Source organism: Pan paniscus, chromosome 3 (genome assembly GCF_029289425.2).
Source record: "Pan paniscus chromosome 3, NHGRI_mPanPan1-v2.0_pri, whole genome shotgun sequence".
NCBI classification, from domain to species: Eukaryota; Metazoa; Chordata; class Mammalia; order Primates; family Hominidae; genus Pan; species Pan paniscus.
The window spans coordinates 112,940,977-112,962,628 of record NC_073252.2 but is presented as its reverse complement, the minus strand read 5'-3'; the positions used below and the strand labels follow the sequence as shown (position 1 = coordinate 112,962,628).

At 36.1% G+C, this 21,652-nt stretch overlaps 1 protein-coding gene across 1 annotated transcript in view; it reads left to right on the top strand.

Moving 5' to 3' along the window:
* Positions 1–21,652, top strand: part of LOC100986527 (N-deacetylase and N-sulfotransferase 4) — a 291,143-nt gene that overhangs the window by 263,265 nt on the left and 6,226 nt on the right. The window contains exons 9-12 of the mRNA XM_003830045.7: positions 4,310–4,433; positions 6,335–6,509; positions 12,776–12,946; positions 18,599–18,708. Coding sequence (XP_003830093.1) covers positions 4,310–4,433; positions 6,335–6,509; positions 12,776–12,946; positions 18,599–18,708 — 580 coding nt within the window. The remainder of the gene's footprint in view (positions 1–4,309; positions 4,434–6,334; positions 6,510–12,775; positions 12,947–18,598; positions 18,709–21,652) is intronic.

Sequence of the window (21,652 nt, the reverse complement as noted above, 5' to 3'; positions counted from 1 at the left end):
AGATTTTTCTTTGTGAAATATTTAGCTATCCATGCAAGTTTATTATTTGAACTGCTTGTCATCTCCATGATTCGCATTTATGCCATGAACCTCAAGAGGATCTTAAAGTTTCCCACTAAGTAGCCTTAAACACTAAATTCTTTATGAACTTTAAAACTGTTCAACATACATGCCAAATTTGGACAACTATGAACTTATGTGTCTCAGTTGTTGTACCTCATCTTTAATTTTTACTTTTTTGGCTTTATTTAATTAATTTCTAAAGCAATTTATAAAAACATGTTTTGACCCGATTCAAACTATTTTATCTGGTACATCAGCCTTTGAATTGATTTTTATTCAGAGTCACTGCCATGATTACTTTCAAATATTTTACATGTGTGATTCCTTTAAAAAAAATTAATCATTAGGTATTAGCATGGTATGGACTTACTTTCTGAAACACTTGAAGTTCATCAGGTATTTTTTCCTTGGTATTCTCTCATGCACTGAAGGACAACTGTATAAGAATGCAGTAAAAGAGAGTGAAAGCATTTCACCAATGAGATGACACTTTCAATTAGAATATTTTATACTTTCTTCAGTATGTGACAGTTTTATACACTTTGCTCATGTCCTGATTAATTAAAGTTTTATTGAGTTGCTGTATTTTGAATTCACTACTTTGACTAGAAGCATTTTCATCAGTGAGTGCACAAACCATAACAGAAAACAAACAGTCTCAATAAATAAGCCTGGCCCAGATGAAGATATTTGTAATACAAGTAAGTAGGTCATTTTAAAAGTTGTGGGCAAAATTTACAGACTATTAAATATTGGTTGTTGAAATCTTTTCTTTCTCTAGGAATATAAATTGTATTACAACAGTAAGTTAACACATGTGCAGGGAGGGGAAAGAGCAACACATATTTTCAGATAGATCACTTTTGTTGTTGTTTAAAATGTACATTAATTTTCTACCAACTCCCTTACAGCATTGCTAACTCTGGAGTGACTACTAAAGAAATAAAACACTCCTGTGTTGTAAAATTGTGTTAAAAATCTAATAGAAAGATGTATCCCCTATCATTTGTCATTGAATATTATTATGTTTTAGTTCTGTGAAAAAATTACAGCTTAGTAACTATAAATCTATTTTTCTTTCTTGTTGTTTGCATTCATAAAGACATTAAGCTATACCTTTAGATTTTCATATTTGACCTACCAGTATGGAAATGATAAAGCATTTAGCTGGTTTTGGCTTTCCTAAGACAAACAAACAAATAAGATGTTAAAACAAAGGAATCAGATGGTAATAATATTTCATAGGCTATGAAAATATTCTTCTAATATAAAAACGGTTGTAGTAATTCTTAAAATCCAATTGTAGAAGTCTGAAGTCATAGTTTGTTCTTCTTATTGCTTCAGTTGGCAAAACACCCAGTGCTGTCAGAGACTATAAATTCACTGCAGGGGGGTCACAAATACGTGCTGCCAATCTTCCCTTAAATGCAAACTTGTCTTTCAGTGACTTAAATGTGGTGCATGCATCTCTTACAAGAAGCATGAGGTACAAAAGTGGTTCCCAAACTCCTATTTGCTCAGTTTTTGTGAGGTGAGAATGGAAAGACGTGATATTTCACTTTGCCATTGCTGAATCCTAGAAGAGATTCCTGTGGGCTTAAAGTCGGTCAGGGAATGAGGAAGGGGAGAAGAGAAATAGGCAGAGATGATGGACATAGACTTAGAGACCTTAGACTTAAGGGACTCAAAGTTCAAATCATAGTCCCTTGTGAGCCTTTGAACAGATATTCATCCTTCATCATTCAGAGTCAAATTCTGGTATTGTCAATGTAAAAAGAGGATTCTCATAGGGTTACATTTAGCACAACAATTATAAGAGCATAACTCATTGGCCTTAGATCTTTCAGAAGATCAGTGTTCACACTGTCAATATTAATGTCTCATGATTTGCCTGGCTTATCCCCATACATTAAAACTAAGGAGGAGTTGAGTGTATATAAAATAGAATAGTTTCTATTAGTATAGGATTTTTTCCTCTTCCTCCATGAAATATTTATATTAAAGAAGTTGATATAAAAGGAAATGAGGTAAAAGAAATTGATAGAAAATTAATGTCAAGGATAGATGAAAAATTTAGGTGATAATTTTTAAAATGTGCATTTTGAGGTAATGGGCCCAGATTTTATGGCTGATTACATGAATATCAAGCCACATTTTTTCTGTTTCTAGTTGAGAGTGCTTGCTCTCTCCTCCCTATCAGATGCCTCTTGATGTCCCTTAAGGTCCTGGAGGCATGAAGGTATGTGTGCAGAACATAAAGGCTTTGGCTTTCTGTAGGCCAGGGGAGATCTGGGTACAATTATGTGACCAACAGGGTAATTAAACATTTCTACTTATTACTGAGTGAGGCTATAAAGTGTCTATATTTAGATAATCAACAACTAAAGAATATTTTTTTCTGTGCCCTGCATTCATCTACCTTCAATACCTTAGGAATATTAAACTATCAATTTTCTCATTTGTGTTTTGTGTGTCTCAAATCTCTCTTTCTCTCCACCCCCCTTAAGAAAGTGTTATCTTAAAAAGTATTTTTTAAAAAAACTTCTAGATTTCATGTTTCCTTCCAGTTTCTACTCTATTGCTAATTCATTTCCCTAGAACATTTTTTGTTTTTGCTCTTCTCACATTTTCTCGTTTTTAAACTCCTGTTATATTTAGGAGTAAACCATATAAGCTCTTGAGGATGCCCCTCGTCCCTCATAACTATTACATCTGTGTTTTTCAGTGTGGTTGAGAGATTTCTCCTGTCTAAACTTTAAGACTCTAATTTAGTTCTTAACCAGTTCTGTCTCCTTCATTCTTTTAATCAAGTTTGTATAATTCGATTTCACATTTGTTATTCCTTAAATCTTTTTAAATTAGTAATTACATATCCCTAGGGCATTTATTAATTTTGCCATCTTATTTCGCACACAGTGTTTCATTCTAGGTGTTTTAACATGTCTTCTATCAAGGTGGTTGGTCCCCATGGATCTGTTGTTACGTTCTTCCCTTTAGCTACTCATTACCTCTTGGTGGCCATGTAAAGCTGGGAGGATCTAAAAGGGCGGCAATCTCATTAATACTCAAAGTGCAGTAGCCTTTGCTCATATGAGCTTAAGGTATATGTGAACAAAATGCCAATTATCTGCTGGCCTTGTCTACTTCCAGATCCCGTTTGCAATGATAGTTGTTCTGCCAGCCCACCTATGTAGCTTGTCTGCAGCTCTGCTAGGGCTAGGAAATCTAACAACTGCTGCTCACTCCAATGTATCACAGAACAGTTTACCTTTTCCAGAAGAAAAGTCTTGATTTATGAGAGTTATGATGACCCAGTCAGTTCATGAGTTCTTTCTGCTATAGCTGCTAGTCTCTGGCCTGGCTCTGAGGGAAATAAGGTTCAGAGATTACATTTGAGACCGCTGCAATGTGCACACAGGTGGTTTCTATCAGCCAGTCTGCTCTATCTAGTGCTCCAATTATCAGACTTGATTGTCATATTTTGCCAGAGAAGTCATTGAAGCAGCCATCTTTCAAGAGTCCTGCCTTCTTCTTTCAACCTTGCTGTGTAACACTTATGTTTTTAAGGAAAAGTATTAGAATACACTTCCTCCTAGAATCTGTCACTGATTTCCCAAGTCTAAATCACCCATTTTCTCATATATTGGAAAGGTGCTCTGGTCTTCTCTCATTATGGCACCTGTCCCACAACATCACAATTACTTGTGTACTTGTCCAAGTCCACACATGGACTTTAAGTTCATTGAGGGCAGCAAATGTGTTTTCTTAATCAAGAGTTACTTCCGGACCATACACAGAGTAGCACATCAACCTCTGTTAAATAGTTTGATTTCATTCATCTGAATTTCAATGCTAATTGAAGACCCACCAGTTAAGATACCATGCCTAATGATAAAGATGGAGACAGAAGGACCCTTGCCCTTCATGCTTTAGCCACTCACCTGACTCCTGGAGGAAAGCTGAGCTGCATGACTTCCGCAGTGCCACACTAGCTGCATCATCAGTCTGCTTTACTTTGGCCATGTGCTAATATTAAATCAGGCATTCTGATAAATAGAATCATGAAGACTAAAAATAGAACACTTAGATTGTGGCTGCATGGAATGCATCTAGTTGATTTTAAGGAAATCATTTTGACACTGGAAATAGTTGATTATTTTAATATTACTTTTTGAGCAAAAATATGCTAAAATAATATTTTGTCTCTTATTGCCATATAACCTTTTACTTTCTTTTTTTGTAATAGGAACAACTGCACTTTATTTATTTCTTCTTATGCATCCTTCAATCATCAGCAATCTCCCTAGTCCAAAGACATTTGAGGAAGTTCAGTTCTTTAATGGCAACAACTATCACAAAGGAATAGACTGGTAAGAAAAATAACAAAAAATAAATTCCATTATTAACACATGCTCAATCACTGCAGAGCAATTACAGATGTATGTGTGGCATCTGCATAATTACAGGATAAATTTGTTATGCTCAGTTCTACCACAGTGAATTAGAAATTAATTTATAATGATGATATGTTTAATCAGTGTTGCCTATAATGTGATTTGGACAGTGCAATAATGATAATATTTTTCTGCTAAATTAATATGATTGAATAAAAAACATTATGGGATACATTTCATCAGAATTATTCATAAGGGTATTTAAAATTCTCTTTAAGCGTAGCATTATTTAACTGTGCCTAATTTTTTTCTGAACACATAATTTGTCTTCACAACAATGTTTCAGGCAACAAATAAATCAGTAGTTTATTTTATAATTTGTGACATGTATCTTCATTAACCACATAAACTATAAGTTTTGTTATAATATAGGCTGATATTTGTCATGCAAATAATAACAGGACATTTTCAAAACCATATCAATTCTAGTCACACACGTACATAAAATAAATATTAAGTAACACATGATAAATTATGAAAAAAATAAAATCACAGTATTTCCCCTAAACTAAAATAGAATAAACCTGATATTGGAAATGATTTTCACTCTGGTGATTTTTTCTAGCTCTATTCCAATTTTTCAAGAAAACACGGTCCTGAATTTAATTTCTAGTTCACAGGTATATAAAGCAAATCTCACCTGAGGAAAATTCCCCTCAATGCACACATCTGCAGCATGTAAGTTTGTGTGTCATCATCATGCATGAACCTGTTTGCAATGAAAGACACATTTTTTTAAGGTACAGCTAGGATCAGGGTTGGGCAGGTGCAACACCAGCGAGCAGATCAAGGTTCCCATTGTTGTTGGAGATGTGTCGACTCTGCATCTAGGACATTATATCCTACCTTACTTTTAAAAAGCTAAATAACCTTTGGAATTGCATGCAGGTTATTAAAAGCAGAACGGCAATTTTCTCTGATCTGTGAGCCCAAATGGAACACAAATTGTTTAGCAGGAATATAGATGAGACTCTTCACCACTCTGCTTTTGGGAAACATAATAACAAATGTCAAAGAGGGAAATAAGTGTCTTATATGAATTCTTAATTGCTCTTATTATTTATTTCTAGAATATTTGAGGGTGAGAGAAGTGATGAGCTGTAAGGAGGGTTACACACATAATTAAAGACTTGCACTGAATTAACCTCAGAACATATTGATTCCATAATCCACACGCAGAGGAACGTTTTGACAGCATATGGAGGAGGGAACCTACTGAGGCACCACAGGATCAACTGGCAGGAAATATCCCCTTAATTACTCTAGATAGACTATAAAGTGTTCACATCGCTACGTATACTACAAATTACAAAGAAATTAAGAAGGAAGAGAACCGCCATGCCCTAAAATTGTTGGTGTTTTATAGCTATTCAGACTTACACATTTTTCTGTCTTGTGAACTTTAATCTCACCGAATAATTTCTGCATTCAAATTTGCAAACATAAATTTACTATTTTTTAATATCAACTAAACAATATAGTGTAATTTGCTATTTGCCACAGGCAAATAGTATTTCTGGAATTGGAGTTTTATAGCACAGAACATCAGCCCAAATGTATAGTACTTTTCCTTTGACCCTTATTGGCCTACCTATTTCACCTCACTCCTTCCCATGCCCAAAATGGGTCATTAGAAGAGGAATATTTTGGGTTGACTTCACATTCAATGTGTATAGAATATCTATTATTTAAACTATAACAGCATAATAATCAGAAATAGCTATAAATGAATATTAAAATGTTCCAATTATTTCACATTCAGAATATGGCAAGAAAAATTATTTTCAGATTAATTAATTGTCTTTCTCTGCCTTCAGGTATATGGACTTTTTCCCTACACCATCCAATACTACAAGTGACTTTCTGTTTGAAAAGAGTGCTAATTACTTCCATTCGGAAGAAGCTCCAAGACGAGCCGCATCTCTTGTCCCCAAAGCCAAGATCATCACCATCCTCATTGACCCCTCAGACAGGGCATACTCTTGGTACCAGGTATGGTCAGTAAAAAAATCGGCTAAAAGCATTTTGTTATAGCTTAAATGGAGGCAATGAAAAATAACCAGAATAGAACCTAAACATATGAAAAGTCAAATGTAAGAATATCTAAACCCCCAACCCCCACCAAAAAATATGAGAAATATGAGCTGTATATTTAACTCGTACCAAGTTGGGCAAGGACTTTCAGGCATAAAATAATTATTTAAAAACTCACACATCACCAAAGAATTAATAGATTTCCTAAGCTATATAAACATGTAGAATGTTGATTTATCAAAAATTAACAAATTTAAAAGTCAGTTTCTAGAGTGACAATACATGGTGAATGGCATAGAGCTTTATTTTATAAAAGTTTCGTCCAAGTTAATAAATAAGTAAAATATCGCAGTAGAAAAATGAGCAAAGTGAAGAAAAGGCACAGCTAAACAATCACACACAAAAAAACAACAGTCCAACAATTTATGTGAAAATAATCAACCCAATTGGAGACCAGGTCTCACTCTATTACCCAGCCTGGTGTGCAGTGGCGTGATCATAGCTCACTGCAGCCTCTCCCTCCTGGGCTGAAGTTATCCTCCTGCCTCAGCCTCCCAAGTAGCTGAGACTACAGGCACACACCACCACACCCGCCTATTTGTTTTATATTTTTTGTAGAGATGGGGTTTCACCATGTTGCCCAGGCTGGTCTTGAACTCCCGGGCTCGAGCAATCCACCAACCTCAGCCTCCCAAAATTTTGGGACTACAAGCATGAGCCACCAAGCCCAGCCCATTCTTTTTTTAGTATCTTGACAACAATTATGATGTTTTTCTCTGCTGGCAAGAAAGTGATTACAAAGGTTCTCAAGTGTTCCAATAGAAGGTACACTTAAGATATTTTCTGAAAACTCATTTGGCAATAATTACAAAAAAGGATGTAAAGATCTTTTAGTGATGTGATTCCCCTTCTGTAATTGATCATAAGGGAAACTTCAAAAGGATGGACAAATGTTTAGGAGCATTGCAGCACTATCTACAAAAATAATAACAAGAGGAAAGTGTTCATTGACATAGATTTGTGTCATACTAAAATGGAATATTCTGCAGCAACATTTAACTGTGGTTTTAATTAATAAAATAGTAATTAAAAGTTGTTTGTCTAATGTGTAGATATTAAATAATCATAGTGATATGTAATTAAACATTGTGAATGTACTGTGAGGAAGTATGTAAAGGTTCTCTGAAAGCATTGTGTAAGAAAATAAACTTAAGACCTAAAACTGAAGGACAAGTAGATATTCCCTGAGTGAGAATAGAAGAAAGGTGGAGTAGAGGATACAGTATATGTTAAACGCATTGGATATAAAGAATCATGGCACATTTAAAGAGCTAGAAGAAATTCCGCGTGGCTAGTGGGAAAATCCTAGGTAGAGACCTATAGGAGTTGCAGCTGAGAGGCACACTAGGGCTAGAACCATCTGGCTGCTGCCATTTGTTGAGCAACTGAAAGCCTTTGAAAAACAGTAGCCAATGTGTGACTACCAGATTTTCTTTTACAATACATCACATTATCTGCTATTTGAAGAAACTGGAATAGGACAAATGACTCTTTGGAGAAATCACACTTGAAGCTATTGCAATAGACCTACTGAGGTATGGAAATGGTGTAGACAAAAATGGTAAGTAGAAACTGAATGAAGAATAAGTATTCAGAGATATTTAGACATTAAAATCAACAGAATTTGGTGAGAACATAGTGTCAAGGATGAAACAAATTTCCAATGTGGGCCCTAGATGATGGCCACACATTCCCATGAAAAAAGAATCACTGCAGTATACAGGAGGGTTGGGGTGGGGTGGGAGGTGGGGACTAAAAAAGTGTGGATTATGATCATGATGAATGAAACCCTTCATTATCAAAAGAACAGTGAAGTCAGCTGACACTCTGGGAGAAGTCTGAGCTAGATATTTGTGAATCAGAGGTATGAAGCCATGGCCATGTAAATGGTGAAATCACCTAAGGAAAGAGTTTAGAGATGAAAAGTGCAGAGCGGGATGAGGTGCCAAGAAAGACAAGAAAATATAGCCAAAATAGAAGAAAAAAATTCAGGAGTGCAGTGGCACTGATTCGAAGGGAAGGGAGTGCTGCCAGATGGAGGGGTGACAACAATTCCAAAAGCTGCTAAAAAATCAAACCATTAGGCAAAGCGAAAGATGTGGAGGGAAGTGGAGCCCTTAGCAAGACAGTAAAAAAGAGCAAAGCCAGATGGATTTTGGTGAAAAAAGAAGTAATTAGGGGTGAAGAAATAGAGGCAGCACTTGCGAAAGACTCCAAAAGTGTGATTTTGAAGGGGTAAAACAGGACACTGGTTTATTACATAGAAGTAGAAGTAGAACTGAGAAAACGTGATCTGTAGTAGTGTTGATTTGATAAGTCATTTCCAAAGAAAAAGAGAGGTTAAAGGCCCAGAAGAGAAAATAGGTAACCAACTCTGCGGAGATACAGGAAAGAATGGCTATAGGAAATGGCTTACATGGTGGGACCAGGGGCAACCCTGCCTGCATTCTGAGTTCTTAACTTTTCTTGTGTTGAGATTCTTCTAGCTGTCTGGTGGTTCCTATAAGTGTTTCAAAAATATATTTTAAAAGCCTAAAACTAAATATGTATACAAAAGAAACTGCTATGTTAATGTGAAATACTTTTTCAATCAGTAACAAACTTTTTAATTAAATCATCATATGATAATTTGATGAGTCTAGTACTATATCATATGATATATGATATATGATTTGATGAGTCTAGTACTACATCATATGATAATGATGAGTCTAGTACTATAATAACTTTGAAATAGTAGTGACCATAAGCAACATTTTGATATATCTAAGACACTGGTAATGGGATATAAAATAACTGATTTTTATTGGTGGTAAAATCACAATCACAGTACAATAAATACTGTGGCTGTTGTCTACATACATTCCATTCAGTAATTACTGAAAACAAAGTTTTTTGTTGTTGTTGCTTTTTTGTTTTTTTTTAATGGAGTCTCACTCTGTCGCCCAGGTTGGAGTGCAATGGCGTGATCTCGGCTCACTGCAACCTTCGCCTCCCAGGTTCATGCCATTCTCCTGCCTCAGCCTCCTGAGTAGCTGGGACTACAGGCGCGTGCCACCATGCCTGGCTAATTTTTTTTTTTTTTTTTTTTTTTCAGTAGAGACAGGTTTTCATCGTGTTTTCCCCAGTCTCCTGAACTCGTGATCCGCCTGCCTCGGCCTCCCAAAGTGCTGGGATTACAGGCGTGAGCCACCGCGCCCTGCCACAAAAAGTATTTTTGTCGTTTTTCTTTTTTTCCTTTTGCTGATCCGAGTTCGTAGACACACTGTATTCTATCAACAGGCCTATGTTTGAGAATCCCTGGGTTGAAACTTAAGGGATAGAAGAGGGGATGAATGTAGACACTGGTAAATCCAAAGACCTGAGATGGAAAAATTGAAGTGACTGTGATGGTCTCTCCTTCCTTTGAGAAGCCTGGAATGAGTTAATCTGATGAAAAGAGGGTGATAGTTTGAAGACACAGCAGTTTGAGAAGAGGAAAAAAAGAGGATGTGAAATCATTATACAGTGGCGCGATAAAGCTGACAACAAAAATGTAAATTCGCCTACAGCAATGATGGCCTAATACAAGTTGGTAATCTTGAAGTTATGATGGTAACAGTGTATATATACCAAAATCCCAACGATGTGAGTGCATTTTGTGTATGTACGAATTTAGTGCATATACAAATTAATACCAAAGTAAAGAAGACTAAAAGGGAATTTTTGAAGGGTGGAGTAGGATAACAAGTCATTTCATTTTTTTGCTTCTTTTTCTTGATTTTTCAAAATTTATTTAATAAAAAATGTATTACTGAAAACAAATACTGCTGTATAGAAAAATGTGACATTGCAAACTGGAGGTCGAGTAGTTGGGATCCCAAAAAAACACTTAGATTGGAAGCAAAATTTATAAACTACCATCAGAATTTATCTAATACACGAGTCAGTATTTCCCACAAGGTACAAGAATTATGTCTTTCTCAGTTTGTGAACACTCATTGCAAAGCAAGATAAACTTATTTTTTCAGTATACCAAAAGCATTAAAGCATGAAGCCTTAAAGTTTTGAATTTAAGCAATTGAGGAAAATGTTAAACATTTCCCTAGCAGAAAGCATGGTCACTATCTAGAGCAGATTTAAGTGAACCTTTTTTTTTCACATAGATTAAACCAGTTCAATAAAAGAGAATCTTTATGATGTGTGTGCCTCTCTGCGCTTGCTTTTTCAAATAAATTCTTTGAACATACATACAGGTTTGAAAGGAATTATTTTTTCTGATAATACTTTTTATTGCTGTATTGCAGTGAGCAGGGCCCCACACTGCTCCACATTTCAAAATAATGTAGCCTATTACTTAGCTAGTCCTGTCTATTCAGTAAATACCGTAAATCCAAAGCTCAGCAGGCATAATTCAGAAACTCCTACAAATGTCACCTGCCACTGTAATTTCTACCCCGCATTTTCATAACGGACCTCGCAGAGGAGCTATAGTGCTGTTTTTCCATAAAATATGTCCTTTTGTGACTTCATGGTCATATTTTTATGCTAATCTACTTAGTTGCAGGAATATAAAGAAAAGTTGGTGCTAAACTGGTAAAAGTCAATATAGAACAGATTAAGCACAGTTTCATATTATCACTGCTTAAGGTAGACATTTTAGCATTACTGTATTAAATATGTATGTAGTGTGTCTTATTCTTCATTGAAATTATATAATTTCTACACATTTTGTTAATTAAATGAGTTATATAATCTATATACTCAGCATAAGGTATATGCATGTAAAAATATCAATAAATATACAACAACAAGAGAACTTTAAAAGTGTATGCCACTTACTAATTATTCTTTAACCACTCATCAATTCCTAATCATCTTTACTTTTCTAGTTATTTTTATTTCTAACTCACACATAAGATCCATCACTCACACATAAGGCCAGCCATTACACGGTCATAGCACGGACCAGTATACTTCCACATTTACCCTACACTAGAATTTCTTCAAATTCACTTTTAGAAGTTTCACAACACTTATTCCCACATACCTCATCTATCTTAGCTCAAACTTACCTTAGATGATGAAGTCCTCTTAGTTTTCATATGTGTTTGGTGGTTTTGTTTTTCTGAGTATCACAATCTTTCTCCTTACATTTTAGCTCGAAAGCTTCAACCGTCGAAAAGTCCTTTCATGCTGCAGTCAGAATTAATCCCTTACTGATCTGGCTGTCACAGCAAGTAACTTCTACCTCTAATCAAATATGTCAAATATACAACTTTATTCCAATCTATTGTCTCCCACACTAGATCTGATTTCTTTGAAGAGAGTGGTTATGTCTTATATCTTTTCATCTCCAGGATCTATCTCAGATCTTTGTTCCGGAAAGAAGCTTAAATAATGTTTGTTAAATTGTATTGACTGTTAAATTTATCTCTCACTGAGCTGGGCTCTTTCCTGTTTGACCAATGATAGTTTGGTGTGACTCAGGATTTGATACTGAAAAGTAGAAGTGAAGCAGTATTCGTGAATTAGCAGGTTTAGGTAGAAACCCTTTCAAACAGAAAGGATCTTGGGTGATGTAATATGAATATGACATCTAAACAAGCATGAGAAATAGACAGCAGCTTTATCTGTACCCATAGCACCTGATACACAGGGATATTGGGGAAATGTCAGAATCTGAAGGAGTGGCAGTAATGGAACAGTGGCCCAAGAAACATGTAAGACTACTCTTAAAAAGATTATTCTTGCAAAATCTAAATTTTTCATTAGGCTTGATTTGTCTGGTCTCTGACATCTTCTCAGTCTTAATAATATCCATGAAGAAAATCCTCACATCCTACCTCTGCCTTGCACCTAACCACTTTAGACATAAATATAACTACAAGTTTATGTGTATACCACTTGATATATAGTGAAGGCTTGTACTTTAATTTACTTTAAAATAAGCAGTGTGCCAATGGGTATTCCAATGTATACAATTGTCATTCTATTTCATTTCATTTGTTTATTTTCATTTTAAAATTAAGTATTTGATTTGTTATTATTTTGTGACATAAAGGACACACACATTTATACATACACACCAAACACACACATGCATGTGCTCACCCATACACATATGCATATCTACACAGGCATTAAAAAAAAATCTAACTTTACAATTGACTTTCTTGTTAAAGCACCAACGATCACATGAAGATCCAGCTGCTCTGAGGTTCAATTTCTATGAAGTTATTTCAACAGGACATTGGGCTCCATCTGACTTAAAAACTTTGCAGAGAAGATGCCTAGTACCTGGATGGTATGCAGTCCACATAGAAAGATGGCTAACTTACTTTGCTACTTCTCAGGTAATGTCCTGAAATTACTTTCTTCTGTTTATTTTATTATAATGTCCTGAAATTTTATATTTTATTATAATGTCCTGAAATTATTTTCTTCTGTTTATCATGATTGTATTGCACTGACAAGCAGAAAATGGGAATTAATATTGCCACAGACAGTGATTTATAATCAGAGACAATGATAAGTAAGGAAGAAATGTGCATTTTACATTTTTAATTTTATTAATACTATTAACATGATAAATATCTCTAAAACACATTCTTACAATCTTCTTTTGAACAGTAGCTAGTCTCAAAGTGATAAGTTCTCATACAGGAGACATCATGTGATTTATGGGCAACAACTCTCAACTACCAGTACAACAGCCAGTTAGACAACAACTTTACGAAACACCACATGCAGATACCTGCATGTTGTTTGTTCTGTATGGCCCTTATAAGGAAAGAAGGTCATGCACTAGGCTGCCAAATGGGGAGTGTTATAATGGCCACAGGAACATGAGATAGACCGAGAAATAAGGATTTGAAAAAAGGCATCCATATATTTTTTTGTATTGATCTTCAAAAAAAAAAAAAAGTTCTGGGCTACATGTGCAGAACATGCAGGTTTGTTACATAAGTATACATGTGCCACGGTGGTTCGCTGCACCCATCAGTCCGTCACCTACATTAGGTATTTCTCCTAATGCTATCCCTCGCCTTGCCCCACACCCCTGACAGGCCACAGTGTGTGATGTTCCCCTCCCTGTGCCTATATGTTCTCATTGTTCAACTCCCACTTATGAGTGAGAACATGCGGAATATGGTTTTCTGTTCCTGTGTTAGTTTGCTGACAATGATGGTTTCCAGCTTCATCCATGTCCCTGCAAAGGACATGAACTCATCCTTTTTTATAGCTGCATAGTATTCCATGGTGTATATGTTCCATATTTTCTTTATCCAGTCTAAAATTGATGGGCATTGGGCTGGTTCCAAGTCTTTGCTATTGTGAATAGTGCTGCAATGAACATACGTATACATGTGACTTTATATTAGAATGATTTATAATCTTTTGGGTATATACCCAGTAATGGGATTCCTGGGTCAAATGGTAGCTCTGGCTCTAGATCCTTGAAGAATTGCCATACTGTCTTCCACAATGGTTGAGCTAATTTACACTCCCACCAACAATGTAAAAGCATTCCTATTTCTCCACATTCTCTCCAGCGTCTGTTGTTTCCTGACTTTTTAATGATCACCATTCTAACTGGCATGAGATGGTATCACATTGTGGTTTTGATTTGCATTTCTCTAATGAACAATGATGATAAAATTTTTCCATATGTTTGTTGATCGCATAAATGTCTTCTTTTGAGAAGTGTCTGTTCATATACTTTGCCTACTTCTTGATGAGGTTGTTTTTTTTCTTGTAAATTTGTTTAAGTTCCTTGTAGATTCTGGATATTAACCCTCTGTCAGATGGATTGCAAAAATTTTCTCCCATTCTGTAGGTTGCCTTTCACTCTGATGATAGTTTCTTTTGCTGTGCAGAAACTTTAGTTTAATGAAATCCCATTTGTCAATTTTGGCTTTTGTTGCAACTGCTTTTGGTGTTTTAGTCATGAAGTCTTTGCCCATGCCTATGTCCTGAATGGTATTGCTTAGGTTTTCTTCTAGGGTTTTTATGGTTTGGGGTTTTACATTTAAGTCTTTAATCTGTCTTGAGTTAATTTTTGTATAAAGTGTAAGGAAGGGGTCCAGTTTCAGTTTTCTGCATATGGCTAGCCAGTTTTCTCAGCACCATTTACTGAATAGGAGATCCTTTCCCCATTGCTTGTTTTTGGCAGGTTTGTCAAAGATCAGATGTTTGTAGATGTGTGGTGTTATTTCTGAGGTCTCTGTTGTGTTTCATTGGTCTGTATATCTGTTTTGGTGCCAGTACCATGCTTGTTTGGTTACTGTAGCCTTGTACTATAGTTTGAAGTCAGGTAGCATGATGCCTCCAGCTTTGTTCTTTTTGCTTAGGATTGTCTTGGCTATACGGGCTCTTTTTTTTGGTTCCATATGAAACATCAACATCAACATAAAGTACCCCCACACAAAAACCCCATCCAAAGGTTATCAGCCTCAAAGATCAAAGGTAGATAAATCCACGAAGATGAGGAAAAACCAGTGCAAAAATGATGAAAATTTCAAAAACCAGAATGCCTCTTCTCCTCCAAATGATTGCAACTCCTCTCCAGCAAAGGCACAAAACTGGACACAGGATGAGATTGATGAATTGACAGAAGTAGGCTTCAGAAGGTGGATAATAACAAACTCCTCTGAGCTAAAGGAACATGTTGTAACCCAATGCAAGGAAGCTAAGAACTTGGTAAATGTTACAGGAACTGCTAACTAGAATAACCAGTTTAGAAAGGAACCTAAATTGCCTGATGGAGCTGAAAAACACAGCATGAGAACTTTGTGAAACATACACAAGTATCAATAGCCAAATCGATCAAGCAGAATAAAAGCTATCAGAGATTGAAGATCAACTTACTGAAATAAGGTGTGAAGACAAGATTAGAGAACAAAGAATAAAAAGGAATGAACAAAGCCTCCAAGAAATATGGGACTATGTGAAAAGACCAAAGCTACAATTGATTGGTGTACTTGAATGTGACAGGGAGAATGGAACCAAGTTGGAAAACACAATTCAGGATATTATCCAGGAGAACTTCCCCTACCTAGCAAGACAGGCCAACATTCAAATTCAAGAAATACAGAGATCACCACTAAGATACTCCATGAGAAGACCAACCCTAAGACACATAATCGTCAGATTCTCCAAGGTTGAAACGAAGAAAAAAATGTTAAGGGCAGCCAGACAGAAAGGTCAGGTTACCTACAAAGGGAAGTCCATCAGACTAACAGCAGATCTCTGCAGAAACCCTACAAGCCAGAAGAGAGTGGGGGCCAATATTAAACACCCTTAAAGAAAAGAATTTTCAAACAAAAAAAAGAATTTCATATTTAGCCACACTAAGCTTCATAAGCGAAAGAGAAATAGAATTATTTACAGAGAAGCAAATGCTGAGGGATTTTGTCACCACCAGGCCTGCCTTACAAGAGCTCCTGATGGAAGCACTAAATATGGAAAGGAAAAACCTGCACCAACCCTGCAAAAACACATCAAAATATAAAGACCGATGACACTATGAAGAAACTGTATTAAGTAATGTACAAAATAACCAGCTAGCATCATGATAACAGAATCAAATTCATACATAACAATATTAATCTTAAATGTAAATGGGTTAAATGCCCCAATTCAAAGACACAGATTGGCAAATCAGATACATATTCAAGGCCCACTGGTGTGCTGTATTCAGGAGACCCATCTCACGTGCGAAGACGCACATAGGCTCAAAATAAAGGAATGGAGGAATATTACAAAGCAAGTGGAAAGAAAAAAAATGCAGAGGTTGCAATCCTAGTCTCTGATAAAGCAGACTTTAAACTAACAAAGATCCAAAAAGACAAAGAAGGGCATTAAATAATGGTAAAGGGATCAAGGCAACAAGAAGATCTAACTATCTTAAATATATATGCACCAAATACAGGTGCACCCAGATTCATATAACAAGTTCTTAAACACCTACAAAGAGACTTAGACTCCTACACAATAATGGTGGGAAACTTTAACACCCCACTGTCAATATTAGAACAATGACAGAAAATTAACAAGGATATCCAGGAATTGAACTCAGCTCTGGACTAAATGGAACTAATAGACATCTACAGAACTCTCCACTCCAAATCAACAGAATATACATTCTTCTCCACACCACACAGCATGTATTCTAAAATTGACCACGTAATGGGAAGTAAAACACTCTTCAGCAAATGCAAAAGAATGGAAATCATAACAGTCTCTCAGACCACAGTGCAATCAAATTAGAACTCAGGATTAAAAAACTCACTCAAAACCGCACAACTACACGGAAACTGAGCAACCTGCTCCTGGATGACTACTGGGTAAATAACAAAATTAAGGCAAAAATAAAGAAGTTCTTTGAAATAAATGAAAATAAAGAGACAACATACCAGAATCACTGGGACACAGGTAAAGCAGTCTTAAGAGAGAAATTTATGCCACTAAATGACAACAGAAAGCTGGAAAGATCTAAAATCAACACTCTAACATCATAATTAATAGAACTAGAGAAGCAAGAGCAAACAAATTCAAAAGCTAGCAGAAGACAAGAAATAACTAAAATTAGAAAATTAGAGCAGAACTGAAGGAGATAGACATGAAAAACCTTTCAAAAAATCCATGAATCCAAGAGCTGGTTTTTTGAAAAGATTAAGAAAATATATGGACCACTAGCTAGCTAGACTAATGAAGAAGAAAAGAGAGAAGAATCGAATAGACACAATCAAAAGTGATAAAGGAGATATTACCATTGATCCCACAGAAATACAAACTGTCATCAGAGAATACTATAAATGCCTCTATGCAAATAAACTAGAAAATCTAGAAGAAATGGATAAATTCCTGGACACATACACCTTCCCAAGACTAAACCAGGAAGAAGTCAAATCCCTGAATAGACCGATAACAAGTTCTAAATTTGAGGCAGTAATTAATAGCCTACCACCAAAAACACAGGATCAGACTGCTTCACAGCCGAATTCTACCAGAGTTACAAAGAGGGACTCCTCCCTAACTAATTTTATAAGGCCAGCATCATCCTGATATCAAAACCTGGCAGAGACTTAACAAAAAAAGCATAACTTTAATATTCTGTCTTCCAGCTCAGGGCAAATTGAAGCCCTAGTAGCTGGGCCTTACCATTGACCTTTTTCCAGTATTCCTTTTTTTTTTTTTTTTTTTTTGAGATGGAGTCTCGCTCCATCACCCAGGCTGGAGTGCAGTGGCACGATCTTGGCTCACTGCAACCTTGGCCTCCTGGGTTCAAGCAATTCTCCTGTCTCAGCCTACCATGTAGCTGGGACTACAGGAGCCTGCCACCATGACTGGCTAATTTTTGTATTTTTAGTAGAGACAGGGTTTCACCTTGTGGGTCAGGCTGGTCTCGAACTCCTGACCTCAGGTGATCCACCCACCTCAGCCTCACAAAGTGCTGGGATTACAGGTGTGAGCCACTGCGCCCGGCCTTTTCCAGTATTCCTTTGACAATTATGATATTCTGGGGCAGTGATCCAATGATCAGTAAGGCACGGACAAACATTTCCCTCCTCCCTCTGTCTTGTTTGTTTAAGATTAGATGGGTGATTTTCATTTGGATGACCACTATTTCTGAGCCCTAAGCTCCAGGGTTAGCTAATAGGAATTTGGTAGGCTGGATAATTATCTGATCACACAACAAATGGAAAATTATGTTTCTACTGAAGCACTAAATCAAGAAAGTGTCTATGTTTACTTCTGATTTACAAAAAGCAAGTTAAGGGCTATAACTTGATAATTCACAAGAAATGATGCCTATGGCAAACTTTATTGTTTATGTGGAAGGATGCAAGAATAATAAACATTCAAATGTATTCTAAGTAGGGCATATTTGCTTCCTATTCACACTGATCCAATTTATGAATGTCACACCAGGTAAAGGAAGGCATCACAGTCTATTCAATTTAATTTTTTTCTTCATAAAGTGACTATTTCTGACTTTACAGTTGCTAATTATTGATGGACAGCAGCTGAGATCTGACCCAGCTACTGTGATGGATGAAGTCCAGAGGTTTCTGGGAGTTACACCTCATTATAATTACTCTGAAGCACTAACGTGAGTCTATTGTCATGCTTGATTTCATTTCCATTATTTGCCATCATAAATTATCACTGGTAGGTGTGTATATAACATCATTAATACTAGCTAGAATTTATACATCCTATGCTACCTACAAGCAATCAAAGGAATATCCTCATCAATCATGTAGTGTTTCTCTTTTAAATATGAGAAATACTTTATTTTATAAAGTATATGTTATATTATTGCAAATTCTTCTTTTTGTGAGTTTTCCCTGTTATCAGTTTGATTAAGTAAATTTTTTATATGCCTACCTGTGCAGAAAGTGTCCTAGAAATTTAGTTTACAAAGGTGAAAAAGATATTGTCTCCTCTTTCAAGAAATTTACAGGTTAGAAATGAAATGCAATATGTAGGACAGAATTGGGAAATGAGTATATTCATGTTTTATTCTGTATTTATTAAATTATTTATAACCAAATATAATCATGTATACTGTTCCAGCTATTTATTGTTGCATGACAAACCATCCCAAAGCCTAGTGGCTTATAATGACCATTATTTTATTATGCTCATGGAATCTGTGGGTCAGGAATTAGACAGGATACAGAAGGATGGCTTGTCTTCGCTCATGATGTTTAGAGCCACAGCCTGGAAGACTTGAATATCTGGCTTTGACTCAGATGACTGGGACCTGAAATCATCTGGAGTCTCCTTTACTCACGTCTCTGAATCCTGGACTGGCGTGGCTCAAAGGCTGAGATCAGTGGGTTGAAGACTCTCCATGAGGCCTCCTGGATGACTTGGCTTCCTCACCCTGTGGTGGCTGTGTTCCAAGAGGGAGCAATAAGTCAAGGGAGCATGTGGTCCAAGACAGCCAAGTCCTTCTCTGACCTGGACCTGCCAGTCACACAGTATAACTTAGGCTACATTCTACTTGTTACAATAGTCACTAAAGCCAGTCCAAATCCAAGGGGAGAAAAACAAGACTGCACCTCTTGGTGGGGTGGGACAGCATCACCAGTGGGAATGAATGTGGGATGGGAGATATGATTGCTGTCATCTTGGGAAAATAAAACCCTATATTTTTATAATTAAAAATGGGGAGAAATGTAAAAGAAGCAGAATGACAAACAAAAACAAGTAGCCAAAATATACCTTAAAAGGGATTGTACTTTATTCATAAAAGCCTCTCCCACAAGGTCTGATACAAAACCTGTGAAATTTTGACAAAATTCTAACAAGCGCAATTATATAATTTCCCAGTTCGCAGCAGATTAGAATCAGCAATTAGACAATTAGAGAGGCTAACAGAGGAACAGGAAAAGCAGTAATAAGATTGGGTTGTGTTTTATCCACTAAAACAATCTTAATGAAGTTTTTACCTACACATGGAAATAACAACAACACAAGGCCTATTCCTGTTAATTAAGTAAACGAAGCTTCCTATGTTTGTATTAATAGTTACTGATGTTGGCTTTCTTTTCCTGCCTCTCAGCAGTAGTTGAGGTAATGTTTCTATCCTGTTTATGAAAAATAGTTGCTTATGGTTCAATAAACCTGTAAAATTACACTTTTGAAGGAGAGATTACGAACAAGTACAAAATATGTCGTTTTTAATATGTCTCACACATCACAAAAATTAATAACTATAGTGATGTTCAGTAGAATAAAAAAAACTCAAACCACAACCAACTCATGTACTAAAAGTTGCCTAACAGTTATATTGAGGCAGGCTTTGCATCTTAATTTCACAATTTCATGCCTACTAAAGTAAAACCATAAAGCAATGAATTGATATAACTTAGAGAGGATAAATGTCCTTTGTTAGACTTAAGGCGTATGAAGTTGCCAATGCATTAAATGAAACCAGGACAGCAAAATCATGTAGATTCAAGGTTATGACAACCCTATCTAAAAAAAATGACTTTCGGTATTCTGGAGGGCTCTACTTTCTCTGATTGTATTAAGCTGTGCCTTACAACAGCTGCTGTGGATAACAAGGAGAGACCACAGCCCATCCTGAGACCTCGGCATTACCTGAGAGCAAAGGAGATGCTCTCAGCATGTGTATAAATATGTTGACTTTGCTGCCAGGGCTGTATTTTACCTTAATGCAGTTAAATATTCTCATCCTGAGGCAGAAAACAATGTTTAGGGGCACTGTTATGCCGACTTCATCTCATTTTATACAGCATGCTGAATTGTTTTTCCTCTTGGGAAATTAATGAAAACAGGAGAAAGGACTGTGACAGGCAAAGAGCAGATTGAAAATTCCAGGTTGGAAATGACTCTGTCTTTCTTTTATCCATTTAACTAGTGGTGTATTTAATTTTAATTTACAACATGTACTAGGACAACTTGGACTGCAAGGTTCAGGTCTCTAATAATAGGTTGGGCAGAGAACTGTGAAGAAAACTTCCCTCTCCCCCTAAATGAATTCACATATGTACAGAAGCAAATTGCAGGTGCACCAGTATTATAGGAATGGGCCCAGGGCAACAAAATATTCTGCAACTAATTAACTTTACATCCCAGTCAATTATGCTTCATCCTTCTAAAACATCTGCTGAGCAACAAAAATGCAAACCTTTTCGATGTTTTATGCATGCAGCAAGCCCCATAGTAATGAACTTAAAATTTCCCTTCTTATTTGGTTCATTCTTCCGTTTTTCCTCTCCTGTTAGTCCTAAACAAAAATTCTTACATATTTGACTTTTAAAAACACACTAGGCCACACATCCTTTCTTTCATAACTCAGTGCAGCTACGTGAGCAAAACGACATTAGAGTTTTCTGTAAGAATATAGGTACCTGAATTATCTAACAGATTATCTGCCTTCAACAAGAGAAATAAGAGGTTGTCTGATCCTCCACTTTATTTTTACACTTCTAATTTGTTTTTTGAAAAGTGTAAGCATTTTGAACTGTAAAAAATGCAATAATTTCTGAACTGAAAGCTTTAATTCATGTTTATATTCA